The 19,048-nt window shown below is 41.0% G+C and overlaps 1 protein-coding gene across 2 annotated transcripts; it reads left to right on the forward strand.

The window, feature by feature from the left end:
* Positions 1–61: 61 nt before the first annotated feature.
* On the forward strand, positions 62–17,549 carry NDUFAF7 (NADH:ubiquinone oxidoreductase complex assembly factor 7). Of its 2 annotated transcripts, none has more exons than XM_020788204.3 (10): positions 62–336; positions 2,790–2,950; positions 3,148–3,228; positions 5,250–5,360; positions 5,785–5,992; positions 6,323–6,381; positions 12,936–13,049; positions 13,595–13,738; positions 14,127–14,300; positions 17,016–17,549. In XM_020788204.3, exons 1-10 carry the CDS (start codon positions 195–197, stop codon positions 17,226–17,228), a joined length of 1,407 nt encoding a protein of 468 aa, XP_020643863.3. In that variant the 5' UTR covers positions 62–194; the 3' UTR covers positions 17,229–17,549. The 2 variants fall into 2 exon arrangements, with proteins under 2 accessions (XP_020643863.3, XP_020643872.1); XM_020788213.3 differs by having other exon boundaries at positions 243–377.
* The last annotated feature ends 1,499 nt before the right edge of the window (positions 17,550–19,048 follow it).

The following is a 19,048-nucleotide window of genomic DNA, read 5'->3' on the forward strand; positions in this document are numbered from 1 at the left end:
AAAGAAAAGCCGCCGATTTAGCGAAGGAAAAAGGAGAAAAAAATGACTTCTCATTCCTAAATAAGCAAATAAACCTCATGGAGTAGGCGCAGCACAGAAAAAGGCGCATTTAGCTAAGAGCCAGAAAAAATATTCTATTTAGCTGTCAGGACCCGGCGGTAGACGAGTGAAGGAAGGCGACTGCGGGCCTAAACATGCCGCTCGCGGAGCTGGCGTGTCTCGGGCTTTTGCGCTCTGTCGCACGGAGCCCTCGTTTCCATGGCAACAGGAGCTCGTGTGGCAGGAGTTTGGGGGGTCTTATTCACCGGCCCGGCCTACCGGCCCTTTTCCCTGGAAGTAAGTCCTCTTAAACGAAGCGGCGCTTGCTCTCCAAATACGTAAGTGCCTAGGCTTGCAGCCGAAGCCGCCAGTTTTCAGGAATATAAGTTGGTCCCTCTAAGGATGCCGTTAAGTCTTCATCACCTCCCCGCATCATGCTACGCAAGGTTTAACTGATGGTTCCATCAGCGCGCACACATTTTTAAGGCTTAGATAAACGTACAGTGGAGTCTTGACTTGAGAACTTAATCCGTATTGGAAGGCGGTTCTCAAGTCAAAAAGTTCTCAGGTCAAATCTGCATTTCCCATAGGAATGCATTGAAAACCATTTGATCCGTATCTGCTCTTTTCCGTCCATAGAAAATAATGGGAAGCTGCTATTCCGCCTTCGACCACTAGAGGGGGATATTTTGTTTCTTTTTTTCTTAGGTCAAGAAAGGTTCAGGGAAGGCAGGGAAAATACAGTCCAGGCAGTACCAGGCAGTCCGAAGACTGTCTCCCAATCCACTCTCTAAACACTGGGAGGAGTGAGGAAGCAGACAGGCACCCTTTTCACTGGCCAACAGTTAACTGAAAGTTCAAATTTTGCACTTTCCCTGCCTCCCACGTGGTTTTTTCAGTTCTTAACTCAAATCTAAGTACTTAAGTCAAGTCAATATTTTCCTATGAGAGCAGTTCTTAAGTCAAAATGTTCTTAACTCGAGCCGTTCTTAAGTCAAGACCCCACTGTAATCCTATATACGAGGTACATGAGACTCCTTCACCAATGTCCTACAGAAAGACAGAAAGCTTAAGAGTACTGTTGAGCCACAGGAAAGGCTCTGGCCCTAAGATACATCCGGAGTAGGGTGGATAGACATCAGGGAAAAGGTCTCTGAACATGTGCAGAGCATTTTTCTTTCATCATCACCGTGGGTCATAGCAGCAATGCAAGCCGCTCAGAACAAAACTTCCGGTTCCTCCCAGAGTATTATGGGGTGCCAGAGTCAGCTCAACATAACGAAGGACCTGTTGGCAAGATGCCTTTGAAGGGCGCCTCTTCTAGGGTGGTCCCACTTTCCTCAGGTCACTTACCTTCTCAGTGGAGATTCTTGTTACTTGCTTTTGTCACTGATTGGCAAGGAGAATACATGTGTGCAGTGAGAAAGAGGACCCGTGTTATGGAAGTCTGGGCAGCTACTGGTTAGGAGAAGATAACAGAAGCTTGGGAGACTGTAGTTTACAGAGAAACTTCTCCCACTGCAAAACACCTGCTTTCAGATTGTGTAGGTCTGCCACATTGAAACCAAAGGAGGTAGCAGGAGAAATCAACAGAAGAAAAGAGTGCCTAGACTAACTTATTACTAGTCAGTGTGGGTAGAAACATCAGTGCTTTTTTTAGAAAAACAGAACATATCATTGATGTTTTGAATTTAAATTGGATTTTTAATTCTGGCCACTATGTAATAAGTGAGAGAGGAAAAGAATTTTAAAAATCCAGAATGGCGTACTGGCTAAATTAGCTAAAATTTGGGACCTCAGATTATGAGGGACCTCGACATATTTTTTTAAACAAATTTTGAAGTTTTACCTCATTGTTGATATAGTACAGTTAGAACAATTTATTCCTTTGGTAATCCTATGCAGTGCCTTTCTTTTGACATAGGGCAGGAGTTCAGCACGTTTTAATTTGGCTCTGACTGCCAAACAATGGGCACTGTAGTCTAGATCCTTCTGCTGTACAAATGTACAGAGGCATTCAAGCTGAACATAAGGCAGTGGATGATGGCCAGCCTTCAACGATAATGTCTTCTGCCAGAAATGTGATCTGTAGGGAGACGCTTTCCTTCCTCCTAGTTAGATATCTAGCTGTGGAGACAGAGACTGGAAGAGTTTAATTCCTCACTGTGTCAGTAGAGGAGCCAGCCTGTGTAGCCATGGGCAAACTGCACTTTCAGAGAATCCCCAGAAGAAGGGAATAGTAAACCACTACTGAATACTCTGAAGCTAGAAAATCCTGGAAGGGGTTGCCATAAGTCAGAATTGACTTGATGGCACATAATTATGAAGACAGCAACAACCAGCATAAGATCACTCAAACAAGCCTATGACATCCAGAAGCAGCACAGATCTTAGAACAACCTGGTAGCCAGTGCCATTCTTTCTATTCTGATGGGATACCAGCGCTACCTCTGATACACAACAATACAGATTACTTGTGGCATCCTGTATATAACATTTGAGAACTGTGCAAAATTGAACAAAGTGGTATGTTGCCTTTGAAGTCAGTAAAACTAAGATGGTGCCTCAGTTGTACTTTGATCATAAATGTGTTTATGGTCACATTGGTAAAAATCTTAGCAATATCTCATATTTACAAATATGTATTTTTAATAGTTGTTTCTTTAAAAAGAGGGAGTATTGGGCACTTTGAGAGAGACTTTTCATTCTGATAGACCAGTTGAGATGACTGATCTTATGTTTTTACACAGGTTCTTCCACCATTTTGAGATTCCAGCACTTTAGTTCAGAAAATAAAACAGCAGAAAATCCAGTATCTCCAATGTTGAAACATCTTATAATGAAAATAAAGTCAACTGGTCCTATTACAGTTGCTGAATACATGCGTGAAGTGTTAACTAATCCTGTGAAGGTATGGATGGGTCTGTCAGAAAGTCCATTTTTAAAAGATATTGAACAGTTTAACTTTTTAGACTTTTTCAGAGTTGTTTCTTTTAATTAAAACAGCTTTGGTGTTGAAGCAGGCTACCAAGTGAACATTATCACAAATTAAGTACTTCAGTGGAAGAGAAAGAAGGCATATGTTAATCAGTTGTTGTTTCTCCATAGGGATACTATATGCACCATGACATGCTGGGAGAAAAAGGAGATTTTGTAACTTCACCTGAAATAAGTCAAATCTTTGGAGAGGTCTGTACAATTAAGTCTTAAAATTTAAGTGTTATTCTCATATGTGTCATGAGCATATAGTTTTTTAGGTTCTGGTGAAATATGGTTATTTTTATGACATTGCTTAAAGTTCAAGCCTTTAATCTATTAAGATTTGCATGATCCTCCTTCATCACAATTAAGTCTTCTGAAGGATCAAAAATGATTGCCTGATATTCAGTTTCCATTTTTTAAAGATGCCTCTCCTCAGTGCTGGATCTGATACCTCAATATCCAGCAGTCCTTAGCCCTATTCAGACCTCACTTTCACAAGTACAGTATACTCACCACACATGGAGCAGATCATCTTGCTCCTTCCCCTCTTTTGCTTTCTTCACATTGGAAGTGATGAATCTGCTGAGCTGAGGTTCCCACTTGCATCAAGGCTTTTCAAGTGTGCAACAACCTTGATTTTACAGGGTTCTTACTCACATATAGAGCCTACCTTGAAGCAAGTACTTCTTCTCTGTAGATATGTTGTTTTCTACATACAGTGGTGCCCCGCATAGCGATGTTAATCCGTTCCAGATTAATCATCACTATGCGGAAACATCGCTAAATGGAACAGAAAAAGCCATAGGAACGCATTAAACTTCATTTAATGCATTCCTGTGGCTCCCAAACTCCCCGTTCAGCGAAGTTCCTCCATAGCGCCGCCATTTTCGCGCCCTCGGTAAGTGAGGGCAAGGCGCGAAAACACTTGCGGCGGCCATTTTGGGCACCTGGCGGCCATTTTGGAACCGCCGATCAGCTGTTTAAAAAAACATCGCAATGCGATGTTTTGCCTATTCAGAACATCGCAATGTGATCGCATTAGCAATCTAAAAAAATAGATCGCTATGCGGATTCGTCATTAAACGGTGCGCTCGTTAAGCGAGGCACCACTGTATAGAAAACACCCACAGAAGGGCTTGTCACTCTCCTCTAACACTATTGTAAAAAATCTGGCTTGTTCTTTCTCGCCATGGCATTTTGGAGCATTGGTTCCTCATTATATTATTTTATTATATTATTTACTAATATTTAACAGCACTCAAATGTTTCCACAAATCATGGACTGGCTGATGTACTTTAAGAACTGAGAAGCTGATACAGTATCGTGTTTCTTGATACTGTCTACCCAGTCTCCTATTGCAACTATGCAACAGTAGTGATGCCTCTGGCAGTGGCAGATTGCCACTCATTAAAAAAAATTCCCTTTTTGATTTTGAAGTGTGCCTGACTCACCCCCAATAATATGAATGTGTACCCCAAAATTATAAAAGGTACATAACATCGCTCTCGTTACACAGATGGAACTGCACAACAGGATAGTAGCCAATGTCTTATAGTGAATTTGAGACTATTCTATTATTAGTGTAATCAAACTAATATGTTTGCCAAAATTGTGCTGCTTGTTGTAGTAAATTGCACTAGAGTAGACCCATTGAATCAAAGGAAATTTAATAAGTCAATTTCATTAGTTCCAATGAGTATGCCCTGGAGCAATTTATTACATTAAGCAACGCACTTTTGGTCATTGTTTGTTTGGACTGTCATATAATATGCCAAAATATGTTTGTAATATACTGTTGTAATGATGGTTTGATATGTGTTCCTGTTACTGGATTGCTGTTTTTCTATTGTGAGATACTGAGCACAACTATCTGCAAAACGGGTATACAAATTGTTGTTAATGTTATTTTTATCACCATCATTATCATTTTACTACAAAATAGATACAGATTAGAAAGTTATAGTTCTATCAGTGTGAGTTTTCAGTAGCAGTTATATGCTGCCAAATCAATTCCAACTTATAGCAACCACTGCTAGGGTTTCCTAGCTATAAAATACTCAAAAAGTCCTAGCTCAAAGACTTCATAGCCTAGAATAGGCCTAACTCCAGCCTAGCTTCCTATTAAAAAAGGAAGCTGCCCTGTTGCTCACTGGGAAATCCTAATATACATATCAATTTGTGTATACCATGGAAGAAAGATAAATTACAACTCTTTTATGTTTTGCAGTTAATAGGTATTTGGTTTGTTAGCGAATGGATAGCCAGTGGTAAACCAAAAAGATTTCAGCTGGTGGAATTGGGCCCAGGTAGAGGGAGCCTTACTAGTGATATTTTACGGGTAAGTACAAGCTGTCTTTTTCACCTTGCATTGTATAGTGTATTCTTACTTTAGATTCCCAGAACTTTGTATAAGTTACCAACAGAAGATAGAACTGTTTTAATGTGACACATGTGTAGCCTCCTGGATATTTAGATGTTCTGCCTATATCTCATTGATTCTGAACAGGCTTTTGGCTCCAGCTTATACTTGCTGGTTTGGAAGGCAAGTACATGTACTTGCTGTTGTGGAATAAAGTCAATGTTTAATCATGCTTCCAAAGTATTTGATATGGCAGTTACCATTTGAACTTGAAAAATACTCTTGAAAAATAGTTTATCCAAATAATTAAACTATGATTAGTGTTTTATTCCTAAGAACTACTTAAAAATTCTGTGAATCATTACACCTAACAAGTTCTAATGATATTGTCTTGTGTTTACAGGTTTTTAAGCAGCTGAACTCTTTACTTAGTAAATGTGAAATTTCCATTCATTTGATGGAGGTTAGTCCCAAGTTAAGTGAGATTCAAGCATCAGTACTGACAGAAGAAAACACAAAATTACAAGAGAGCTCCACTGCTTACATGCAAGGCATTACAAAGACAGGACTGCCAATTTTCTGGTACAGAAACTTAAATGATGTGCCAGGAGGTAAGATTTTCATGGTGCAGAGCTTAGTTAATTATATGTCCAGTAATAACTCCTAGAATTAAGAACAATTTTGAATTTGAGGTAGAAATTTATGTGAATAAGATAAGTATAGATCTAGTTCTGCTCAGACTTTTAATTAATTTAGATAGGTTGGAAGCAAAACTTTAATGCAGTTTAAAAGATTGCCATTTTTAATCTTGAGCCCCATAATCTATATTAAACAGATATCAGATACAGTAGTCCTTAAAGATTATAGTGAATAAAGTATGAAAGTGGTAATTACTAGTTTTTATTACCAGAACTTGATTAATGCTTTATTTTTCTCCCTAGGCAACAGTTTTTATTTAGCTCATGAATTTCTTGATGCTCTACCTATACATAAATTTCAGGTATGATCATAAGTTGTCATTGACTTTACTTAAGGATTTTACCATATAGAAACATAACAAGAATAGAACCAACTGAAAAGAATAGCATGTTTACAATTGACATAGTATATAGAATAGTTCTGTATGTTTAGGGGTAATTCTGTTGAGAAAAAATATTGCATCTATCCAGTTTGGGGCTAAAATGTATCCCAAGAAAGCAGTTTTATTCAAAGACAGAATAACCGGAAGAGATATTAAGTTTGGCACTATTTGAATGGTTGTGTTTTTTTTAATCATACTTCCGGTTTAGACCTTCCATTTTGCTGTAACAGTACAGACCTTCCATTTTGCTGTAACAGTACAGATGTGCTGAAGTCATGGGATTTAATAATTTAAAGCATATCAACATACAAGAACTCTGTGTGTGGTCTTAATGATCCCACAGCTGTTAAAACATAAAACAATATACTATGCCATTAAGTTACATATACTTACAAAAATTAAATCATTACAAATTCTGAATTCCAAACAATGACAAAATCCCACAGATGCTGCATTGTAGGACAAACAAAATCACTGCTACATTTTTCTGTCATTATGTTAACCACTACTTATACCTGCCCCTTTTCTTGCCTATTTTGAGGCTGCTTCTTTTGACATCCCAAACAACCTGGTTGTGTTTTGAAGTTTAGTCCAGGATTTGATGAACTCCAGATCGAGGTCTACTAAAGGAATGCCTTTTCAGATCTGCTCTTCATTATGAACAATTGAGGCAGCCAATATCAACTATATGGCAAAAAGAAAAGGAAATGGTTACTTTTTTGGACCATCGTTCACAGAGTCCTGTAGCCAGCATTGTGACTTCATGCTGATTGTGGAATTCTGAGTTCTATAGTCCAAAAAAAATTGTTTTCCGTCTGTGGGGGGGAAAATACCATTGGCAATGGTTTGAGCCCCCTTTGGGAATATATGTGAGACCATCTGGTTGCAGCTTACTTGAAAAAAAAATCTTGCTAGATCAGAAAGGAAGTTCTGGATGGAAAAAATGAAGTTTTTGTAAGCGTTTAAGAGTGCTGTTCATCCATAATTTTGTTGATAGGAACTTTAAAGAGAATGATTTGTCCAATATGCAAATAGATGAAATATTTTCTACAGTATTCACCTTTCATGCTTGTTTCTTACAGGAATTAGAAAAAATGGTTACTTACCTGTAACTTTGGTTCTTCGAGTGGTCATCTGTGAATTAACACTAATGGGTTAACTCGCACCTGCGCAAAGTGATCTCAAAACCTTCTAGAGCTCAAGCACATGGTGCCAGGACCTCTCCCATGCTGCCAATAAGCCCGCCCCGGCACCGAATGCCTCAGTTCTGTAGAACTGTCCACTGCTACACAGCATGCCGTGAGGCACACGTGACGGCTAGCGGGGAGGAAGGGCGGGAAGTGTGAATTCACAGATGACCACTCAAAGAACCAAAGTTACAAGTAAGTAACCCTTTTTTCCCCTTTCTCGTGGTCTCTTTGAATGGACACTAATGGGTGTTTAACAAGCTTACCTACCAGGTGGCAGGGTGTCATGAAAGAACAGATGCTAGTACAGCACAGCACACAGTAGCCTCGGCCTTAGCTTGGATGTCCAAGTGATAGTGAGCTGCAAATGTGGATAGTGTGGCCCATGTGGCTGCTTTACAGATATCTATCCTCTCCTCTGAGGAAGGACATAGAGGAAGCCACAGCCCTGGTGGAATGGGCTCGTACAGTACATGGTAGGGGAGTCTTGGCTAATTTATAAGCCAGATGGATTGTGGAAAGTGTCCACCAAGAAATGGTTTGTGGAGTGACTAGAGATCCCCTTGACCGTCCATGGAAGGAGACAAACGCTGGGATGAGTGAAAGGCAGAAGAGTGAGAGACATAGTATGCAAGGGCTCTCTTAACGTCCAGAGAGTGGAGAGCCCACTCCAGACTAGAGGTGGGGGATGGAAAGAATGTTGGCAGTACTATTGGCTGGTTTAGGTGAAAATTTGAGGCCACCTTAGGAAGGAAAGAAAGGTCAGGGAACAGGGTCACCTTGTCTGGGTGAAACTGAAGGAAAGGTGCGTCGACTCACAGGGCGGCAAGCTCACTGGCCCTCCTCACAAAGGTTACAGCCAGAAGGAACACAGTTTTTAGTGAGAGCAATTTGTCTGAAGCAGAGGCCAGCGGTTCAAAAGGAGATCCCATGAGATTGTTAAGGACTAACTGGAGGGACCATTGAGGAGCAGGGGACTTGTAACGGGCCCCCAGATTTTTTAACCCACACAGAAAACGTTTTGAGCATTGGATGTCAAAAAAGACTCATTGCCTCTGAAGAAGGTGGCTGGTGAGCCACTATTGCAGCCACCTAAATCCTCAAGGTAGAGAGGGACAGGCTGCAATGGAAAAGAAGGAAGAATTGCAGTATTGCACCTAGTGAGATAGGTACAATCGGGAAGCCATGCGTAGTGGGAAATGCCAAGAAAGCTTTCCATTTACAAGAGTACATGAGGGTCGTGGAATGGTGTCGTGCATGACCAAGGACATTGGCTACTGTGAGAGCAGCCTGCAGGCTGTGAGGTAGATTGTAGGTCTGGGTGAAAGGTCATGCCGTTGTGGAGGGAAAGAAGGTGCGGGAGCAGGGGAAGACATATGTGATCTACAGCATGCCCAAGTAGGATTGAAAACCATGGCTGGCACCGCCACCAAGGGGCAGTCAGGATGACATTTGCTCCTTGCTGGCATATTCTGAGAATGGTCTTCTGTACCAGCGGTATGAGTGGAAACATGTACAGAAGTTTGTGTCCACGAGATCATGAACGTGCCCTCCAACAATTCGTGACCGATTCCCACTCTGGAACAGTAGCAGACGCATTCCGTGTTGGTCGGAGAGGTGAAGACGTCTACTTGAGGCATGCCCCATCTGTGGCAGAGGCACAGGAATATGTCCTCGTCCAGAGCCCACTTGTGGGTGCATACTTGCAGTCTGCTCAGCTGATCTGCAAGCACATTGTCCTCCGAGGCTACGTGAACCACCACAGGATAGATGTGGCAATTGTAACACCATTCCTACACCTGGATGGTTAAGTACAATAGGCGAACGGAGTGTGTGCCGCCCTGTTTGTTGAGATAAAACACCACCGTGGTGTTGTCTGACGCCACTTGAACTACTTTGCCAAGGAGATGTGTTTCAAATGCACGGAAGGCTTTGTAAATGGCCAACAGTTGCAGGTGGTTGATATGTAGCGGCCGTCCTATTGGCAACCAAAGGCCATGTACCGTTAGATGTCCCAAGTAAGCTCCCCAGCCAGAGGAGCTTGCATCTGTAGTTAGTTGGACATCAAGTTAAAGAACCGAAGGATATGCTTATAAGCAAATTCGGGCAGAAGTTCCACCAGGAGAGCTGTGCTGCGAGCTTGACGTTGACTGACAAGAGCTTGGACTTTGGGTCCAACAAGGGGACGCAAAGTGACAGGAACCACGCCTGTAACGACTGCATCTTCAATCTGGCGTGCCTGAGTACCACTGTGGTCAATGCCATGAGTCCTAGTAAATCTTGCACTTGCAGCACTGAGACCCTGGCGTCTGGGAGGAAGAGAGCCACCATCTGCTCGATCTTCAAAATCTGGTTTTCCGGAAGAAAGGCCCTGCCTACTGAGGCATCCAGAACCGCACCAATGCATGAAACCCTCTGAGTGGGATGCAGCGTTGACTTGCCATAGTTTACCTGGAGTCCCAGAGCAGATAAGAGGGACAGTGTGAATGATATGTCTTGCGCTTAACTGGGCATGTGTTTGTGCCACCAGCAACCAATCATCAAGATACGGAAAAATTGTGATACTGTGCAAACAAAGGTAAGCCGCCACTGGGGCTAAACATTTTGTGAATACTCACAGGACCATGGGTAACTCAAAAGGGAGGACCTTGAATTCATAGATCACCCTATTAAGAGAAAATCTTAAAAAACGCCAATGATCAGGCCGAATGGAGATGTGAAAATAAGCATCCTTTAAGTCAATGACTGCAAACCAGTCTCCCTGTCTCAACATCTGGATCATGCCATCAAGGGAGACCATCCTGAATTTTCGGGATGTGATATACGAATTCAAGGGGCGGAGGTCCAGAATGGGCCGAAGTCCACCATCTTTCATTGGTATAAGGAAATAATGTGAGAAGAAACTAAGTGCAAAAATAGGGTCGTGAACTCGGATAATGGCATTCTTCTGAAGGAGAACAGCTACCTCCTCCTCTAGAGGGGTAAGAGTATGGTGTTCCTGAAGAACCCTATAGCCATTAAAGAATCAAATTCAGTAGCATAGCCATGAAAATGGGTAGCCTGAATCGGACACGCAGGAGGGTGCTATGTAGGCACCGGTAGCGAGCAAGCCTGAATCCTCGGGTCTGGAGGTGAGGGCTCATCCATTGCAGGTGCGTGAGCCCTCAGCAAAGGTAGAAATAGGTGCCTGGATGACTTAGAAATCAGGGAGATGACGGGGAAAGAGAATAGGAGCCGTAATATTGGGACCACTGACAAAACTTGTAGAAGTCAGGGTCATAAGGCACCTGATATCGATGCTGGACAAATCCGAAGTCGTCGGGCTTGAGGAAAGTTTCATAATCTTCCCAGCGAGATCCGGAACAGTCTTGACGGGGAGAAACATCCTCCAGCCAGAGGCACCGGTGGTGATATGGCTTGGGCTTGGGCACCAGTTCCAGATGCCTCATCTTTTGCCTCTTTTTCTTAGGCATGTCCACCAGAGATGCTGGTGGAGATGGAGACACATGTCTTGACATCGAGCCCAGTATAGAGCCAGGGCTAATTTGTGCCACCAATTAAACCTCCACAGAGGTGTCCATCCAATCCGGGGAAAGGGACAGGCACAGAGATGGTGTGACTGGCGGCCTGGAGCCCTACACATCCTCTTCTCCAGATGGCCACTTGTGCCCAAAGAGTCTCTTCGCGGTCGAGGTGGCGGAGAATGCAAGGCAGCAGACAATGCGCCTAAGGGGTCCTGGGGCAATTTCTTCTTCTTTTTCAGCATTGAAGCCGAGGCCATCGACTTCTAGCCCAAAGAAGATGTTTTCACTGATTTTTTTAGCCTTTTTGGGCGAAGAGGCTGCAGTCGACGATGTGTTGGTCTGCACAGACTGTGGCAGCTCCATGAGTGACTTTGCATGGTTTGCCGGGACAGGCAAATAAATTTTCCCCACAAAAAGGAGCTCAAACACTGGGGCCTCTGTTTTAAAGCCAGTTTGGTAAAACCTTTATAAACAGCACACAAAGCTGGCTGGTGCTCCTCACCTAAACAAAATAAACACCCCCCGAAAGGGGGACTTTATTCGGACAAGAGGAGCAATGTTTGAAGGGGCCTGATGAGGCCATAAACAAGTCCACAAACAGAGACAAAAAGATAAGCCAGTTATATGCTTTCTTTGCCAACTCACGAAAACAAATGAAACAGTCCGAAGTTGTAAAAACCGGGAAGTTGACCAGTAGAACGAGGAATAGGGGGGGGAAAAACTACCCGAAGGCTCAGAGATGCTGCAGCAGTGGCAGCAGCAATGGAACTGAGGCACTCGGTGCCAGGGCAGGGTTAGAGGCAGCGTGAGGGAGGTCCCAGCACCATGCTAGAAGGTTCCGAGATCACTCTGCACAGGTGTGAGTAAACTCATTCGTGTGCATTCACAGAGACCACGAAGAAGAAAGATGGGTTCTGGGCTAAGCATCTGTAAATATGTGGAAAAATTGAAGGATGTAAATTACATTTTACAAGGTCATTTTCACTTCTGGCATTTTAAGTACATATTTTTTCAGTTGTGTCTCATTCTAGCATGAGTAGAGTTGGTGGTGAGAGCTCTAGAAATAAAAATATTGACCATTAGGCAATAAGCCAACAAACACCACATAGTAGGGGTATGCATTTGGATTTGGAAATATTTGGAATTCACTGAATAGTACTATATTCAGATAATTCTGAATATATTTGAATCCAAATTTGATAGTTCTGAATATCTGTATTAATAATTCTTAGTATCTGGAGTCCCATTTATGCCTATAGATTAGAAAGCAAAGGGCTAGATTTGTGCTTGCTAAAGGAAGAAGTGAAAGTGAAACCTATTTCTGAAGCATCCTAGAGTGAATTCTTGAGAAATTAAATTTAAATACATTCTGGCACAAAAGGTAATGGCAGCAGAGAAGTCAGTGCCTCCTGATTGGGGTTACCATGGGTGAGACCGAAACCGGTAAATGTCTGTCTGCACCAATGAACTCTAGAAGCAGGCACAGTCCCAGAACAACCCCAGAGGAAGGGAATGGCAAATCATGTTAGAGTAATCTTTATCTGGAAAACCCTGAAAATTGTTGCCATAAATCAGAACTGACTTGGCGGCACATGATTATTTTTACAAACTAGTGCATCACAATCTGGCCTTTAAAGACCTTTAACAAGTGACTGAAGATTAACAGTTTATTGGGAGAATTGCTTTTGTTTAATCTACATACAAGATCAAATGTTCTAAATGGCTCTATTCAATAGATCCTTATTCTGTTTTAAATTAACAGAAAACAGAAAAGGGATGGCATGAGTTGTTGGTCGACATTGATCCAGGAGCTCCTGACAAGCTGCGATTTGTCCTTGCACCATCCATAACTCCAGCTACAAAGGCTTTCATACATGTAGGTTTCTGATTTTGTCATTGCTTTTCTGGGTTATATAATCCTCTCCATCAAGCTGGAGGCCATTGAGGTACTTATGTTGAGGCACCCACTACTTTCCAAAATGTGCTAATTGTTCCAGATTTACTTATCCATAGATTTTGGTTTGGATCCATCAACCATAGAGTCCAATAGAAGTGGGAGGAGGGCAATTTCTCCTGTCCAGTACAGCCCCCAATGCCCAAAAGACAGCTTAAGAGAGGTGGCTTTTAGGTATCGCAGAGTGAAGTTCAAATTGCAGTAGTGCTATTGCACTGTTGTTTTGTTAGATTTAGGCCTTTGATAAAGTTTATTTTATGCATTATGCAAAAAAAGACAGGGGAAGACTAGGTCCCCGTTTTGTTTTTGGAAAGGAGAGAGACAAACTTCTCATTTCATTGCAAAATATGATGTATATAATTAATTAGCATACTTTGCTTTCATCAGAATATTTGTTTATTATTTATCACTACTTATTTATGGAACATCAACACTATTTTCTGCTTAACCCCCTAACTCTGTTTTAGGATGAAGAATCAAGAAACCATGTGGAAGTGTGTCCTGATGCTGGTATCATCATCCAGAAGCTAGCCCAGAATATTGAAGAGAATGGGGGAGCTGCATTAATTGTAGATTATGGCCATGATGGAACAAAAACTGATACTTTTAGAGTAGGTTCTTCATATAAACATCCTGCAGGATAAAGATAATTTGGGTGTGTGGTGGGGATCTGACAAAGAAACTAGGTTTTAAAAAAAGCAGGGGGGAGACAATAGGAAACAGCATTCTCACTTTCTAAGAAGCAGCTTTTGGAAAATGAAATACAAATACCCATATTTGTTCCACTTTGTTGCCAGTGTCACTAATTCACATTTAAAAGAGGTGCTGGAAGGATTAGCCAAGCAGTTGCTTAAGCAGATAAACATGCCTCTCCTTGTTGAATAATCCATTTTACACACAAAGATGACCTTTCATCTTGTATGTCTTTCTAATCTACAGCCTGAAAGACTAACAGCCTGTTGAGCTGAATAAATATCCATTCGACTTCATGTTTTTCAGGGATTTCGTGGCCATAAACTTCATGATGTGTTAATATCACCAGGAACAGCAGATCTCACAGCAGATGTTGACTTCAGTTACCTGCAAAGAATAGCACAAGGAAGAGTAGCTACTCTGGGTCCCATAAAGCAACAGGATTTTTTGAGGAACATGGGCATTGATATCAGGCTACAGGTAGGAGTCACTTTTTTAAATCTATTGTTTATTTGCAAACTGGTCCTACTGAGTATAAGTTTCTGTATTATTTGATTCATATTACAATAAAAACAGAACCTGTGTTGATTTTGTATTGTACCATTTAGGAATCTACATGGCAAAAAATTTTCATATTTCTTTGTTTCAGGTTCTTTCTGAGTGGCTCTTTTGTCTTCATATTTTTCATGCACCAGTCCTTTCATTTTACACAAAAAGGAAAGCCATTTTTGGGTTTCCTATTTATGTTTTACATCACTCCAAAAGCCCTATGCAACTCTTTTAAAAAACAGTCCAGGAACACAGAGGCCTGGCAACAAAATATCAAGCTATTCCAAAAGCAGGCAACAGTATTTGGGGGGAATCATCAGACATATGTAGGAACTAAATTATATTATCATATTTTTCATCAGCAGCAGCAGGCAACATATTAGAAAGTCATCATCAGACTATGCAGGCACTAGTTTATATTATCACATCATATCATCAGCCCCCCCCCCGAAGCAAACAAAGCAATCTCTATCAAAATATACACCTGTCAAGTCAGAGGGTCTGATGCCTGAACATCTTCCTAAGAACCCTATATTTATAGGAAATTCTACGAAAAAATCAGAAACCTTTTTTCATTACAGCTAGCATTCACTCCATTTAGGGTTAATTCCTAAATGAAATCAGACAACTGTTTCCAACAATCAAAATTCATCTGGCAATAAAGTATACGTCTTTTCATCATTGCAATGATTTCAGGCCACAAGCTTTAATTATCTATATTGCTTCTTTATTCTATATGCAGAAAAAAAATTCAAAGTTTTTGAAAACATCCAAAAAGTCTTACAGCTATGGAAAATTGTAGGTACAAATGCTTAAAGAATATGTGCAAATGTAACTTAAGTTGCTCAAAAATACAGGAGGATAAAAAGTACAATGAAATACCAAAAAGAATGTTTGAATTACATTCTAAAAATGCAAGAGCTTATAGCTAAAAAGGGCACAATCAAAAAGTAGAAAATACATCTCTTAAAATATCAAAATTTTTGAATGTGATAATATATTAAAGAAAAATAATTTCTTAGTCTTTAAGCAATATTATAAGAACACACAGAAAAAACTATTCATCCAGCCAAGCCAGTTTGAATGTAGGAAAATCCATGTTGTTCTTGTCTGCTGTTGCTCTTGCTACCATGATGTCTGACACTCCCTTTTATCAGCGCTGTTGGTACTTGGTGTGTGTGGCATAGTGTGTTGTGCATGTGTCCTGCCTCCCTATGTTTATATTTCTCTCAGATGTTACAATTCCCTTCAACCGTACATAACTGACTTTCATCAGTGTAGTAATTTACAGGGACTTGATACACTATCAAAAAATGTATAATGGGCATTTCTATTGCTTTTACAACTCCTGTAAAATACAGTTCTTCTAAATCAAAATCTTGCAAGCTGCCACCATGACAATAAGTGTTATTATTTTTATTAACATTTGGGAAGCCAGCAAATTACACTGGGTGTAAATCACTAAAGGAGTAAAAGAGAGGCAGAGCAAGTTACTGAATCTGCTAACATCCGCCTGCTGTTCATGTTAGCACATTGCAACATTTTACATTGTACAAACCAATTTCAATACTCTTTTAATACAATTATTCATTTGCATATACATCCAGCTGTGAGGAATGAAAGAGATTCTTCTGCAAAACGTTGTTGTACAGTACCCTTGCTTCCAGACTCAGCAGTAGAGCTAGCTGACTGTTTTCCAGTGACTTTTAGTAAACTGTTGTTCAGACCACCATTTAAAAACACAATATATATTTTCAGGACTGATTTTTCTACACCACCATCATTTTAATACTTCATGCATTCAGTTTTTCACATATATACTAAAAATAAATGTACACACAGTAAATTACCTAAATAACAAAGAAATTAGGAGAAATTCCTCTCCCACACACACACACACTGCAAATAAAGAAAAAAGGCTAAAAACAAAGGGATCCAAGAGGGAAGAACCAGGATTTCAGCACACAAATAGTTCCATAAGAAATAACTGAAGAGCACTCTTCACTGGGTTCCAACCAGTCCATGCCATTTTGCAGATTCAAAATTCCTGCTCTTCCTGGACATTCTGATCGGCTCCTGACAGCCCTCACAATGCTATTTAAAAATAAAATAAAATCAGGTAATTTGACAAAGGATGAGAAGGCACTGCAAGTTTGCATGAAAGAGTTAACATGAAAGAAACAACTTTGTGTAGATTTTTTTCATAAATATAAAATCAGTCAGGTTTTTAAAATTCATCTATTTATTCAATTTTTATACCGCCCATCTAGCAAAATCACTACTCTGGGAGGGGTAAAACAAAACAAATATAAAGAAAATTTAATTATAGAATCCACTATAAAGTACTAAACTATCCCTAGAAATAAGCAAAGAAGACAGGCAGCAAAATAACAGTGCCATAAGATGTTAGAGGCTCTCTTTCAGCAGTTACCAGAAGAACACAGATTACACTGAAGAGAGCATGTTTTCTGTTTTGGGTCTTTCATTTAGGCATGGAAGGTTCCATCTCTAATAGATCAGCAGACAGCTGAAGTGTATGACCTTAAGAAGAAATTGGGAAGTTATGGGAGAGTACAGGTAAATGAAGAATTGAACATTAACTAGTAGATCTTGTATTCAGTGTACACTGGTTCATTTTTTCATTAGGTACTATTGCAGAATGCTAATGATGTGCATACTCGGAATCAGCTCCTCCGAAGTTATGAAATGCTCATGGACCTGGACAAAATGGGAGGATGCTTCAAATTTTTTGCCATGTTACCTCATTGCAGACTTAGGCCTTCAGACCAGGTAATGAAACCAGAACACTCATCTGTTTCAGCAGCTGTTGCTGGCTTTGGTGAACTTACATTGAAATGAAGCCTATTCAGCATGTTGTGTGAAAAGATGCAGATTTCCCATCATGTTCCACTGGGGAAACAAGTTAATGGTACTGTTTTACTGATTTCAAGTAAAATTATGAATGTGGCTAGTTATGTCAAGTACATGTAACATGCAGCCAGAAGAGAAAACTACGGTTCTAATAGAACTAAAAGGTGACAGTAACTCCTGTGGGGGAGGACACACACCACATTCTGGGTAAGAAAAAATGCATCTTAATTTATTTTTCTGTCTACTTAATCCTGTACTGTAAAATATATTCACACTTATTAAAGGCCTCACTTCTTACCTCCAGAGTAACATCTGCAAGTTTGTGTAGTTTTATTTATGACCTATCTAATATTGAACCTTTGGTTCACATTTTCTTTATATATATATAGGCATGGTGCAAATTGAGGACCATCTCATTTTTCAACAGTAGACCTCTCTGCTGGTTTGGTGCATTAGACATGTAGTGTGTTTATAATTTCATTGGAGCAGAAAGTGAAATAGTTGTAACATTTAGTGCAATACATAGTGTCAGTTTGTTTGCCTCTAACAAGAAGATTCTGTCCTAATACAGAAATAATCCTAAACAGTCAGTAACAATACAGACATGCTATATAAACTTCATTGGGGTTGAACATTCATTGAGCCACAAGCATTCTATCTGCATAAAGACCAAACCTGGGCAAATATTTGCAGGTCAGCTGTTTACAAACAATGGTAGTTGTCATTTGAGATTTAAAACTTCAAACAGCCCCAGCAGTTAGACAAGCAGCAGCAGAAAAGTTGACAAGCTAAAGGAGAGCAAACTATTCTTTGAGTGCCAAAGGGACATGAGGTCCATGCTGAATGGAGGAGTCTTGTATTGCAGTGGTTAAACTGCAGTACTGAAGCAAAGATTCTGCTCATGACCTGAGTTCAGTCCTGATGGGCGCAGGTCACTGGCTCAAGGTCGACTCAGACTTCCATCGCTCCGAGATCAGTAATGAATACCCAATTCATGAGGACGGGGAGACAACAACGTGTAGCCTGCATTGAGGCCACATGGCCATTTCCCTGCCCTGAATGGGGTTGCACTCCCCCTAAAGGATAGGGTCCGCAGCCTGCGAGTGCTACTGGATCCCAGTCTAACTCTGGAAGCCCAGGTGGACTTGGTGGCCAGGGGCATCTTCCTTCAGTTGCAGAAATACCAGCTATGGCCCTACGTGGACAAGCAAAGTCTCATGACAGTTATGCATATGATTACTGCAATGCACTGTACATGGGGCTGCCTTTGAAGATGGTCTTGTGACTGCAACTGGTTCAGAATCGAGCTGCACAGCTTGTGAGTGGTGGGGCCGCTAGGGAACACATCAGGGCAATTCTGTTCAAATTACATTGGCTGTCAGTCACTGGCTTGGGCCCTGGATACCTGAAGGACCAGCTCCTTCCATATGAACCTACCTGGCAATTAAGATCTAGCCAGGAGGCCCTTCTGAAAGAGCCATCCCTCAAGGAAGTAAGAGGGATGATTGTGGGTGATCACGGAACAAAGGGAAGGCAATTAGCCTTCAGAAAAATTACAAAGAAGTGTTCGACAACAGATGCCCAGAGCCTCAAGCAACACCTTGAGAACTTTTAATTACATAATATGTTGTGAGAATTCAGATAGGATACCAGTTACCTAATCACCACTAGGATTGGCTGAAAAAACTCTTTGAACTTATGCTCTAGCTCTAAGCAAAAGGGCAGAATGAGAGGTTACCCCGCCCACTGAGAGCCGCCACTCTCTGCCGGGAGTGTGTGCACTCTCTGAAACAGGAATGCAGCTAACG

Source organism: Pogona vitticeps, chromosome 1, assembly GCF_051106095.1.
Source record: "Pogona vitticeps strain Pit_001003342236 chromosome 1, PviZW2.1, whole genome shotgun sequence".
NCBI classification, from domain to species: domain Eukaryota; kingdom Metazoa; phylum Chordata; class Lepidosauria; order Squamata; family Agamidae; genus Pogona; species Pogona vitticeps.

Coding starts and splice junctions, on each gene's coding strand:
- NDUFAF7 (XM_020788204.3), top strand. CDS start 195: ATGCCGCTCGCGGAGCTGGCGTGTCTCGGGCTTTTGCGCTCTGTCGCA. Junction 5,361..5,784: donor TTACTAGTGATATTTTACGG/GTAAGTACAAGC, acceptor TTGTGTTTACAG/GTTTTTAAGCAGCTGAACTC. Junction 6,382..12,935: donor TACCTATACATAAATTTCAG/GTATGATCATAA, acceptor TTAAATTAACAG/AAAACAGAAAAGGGATGGCA.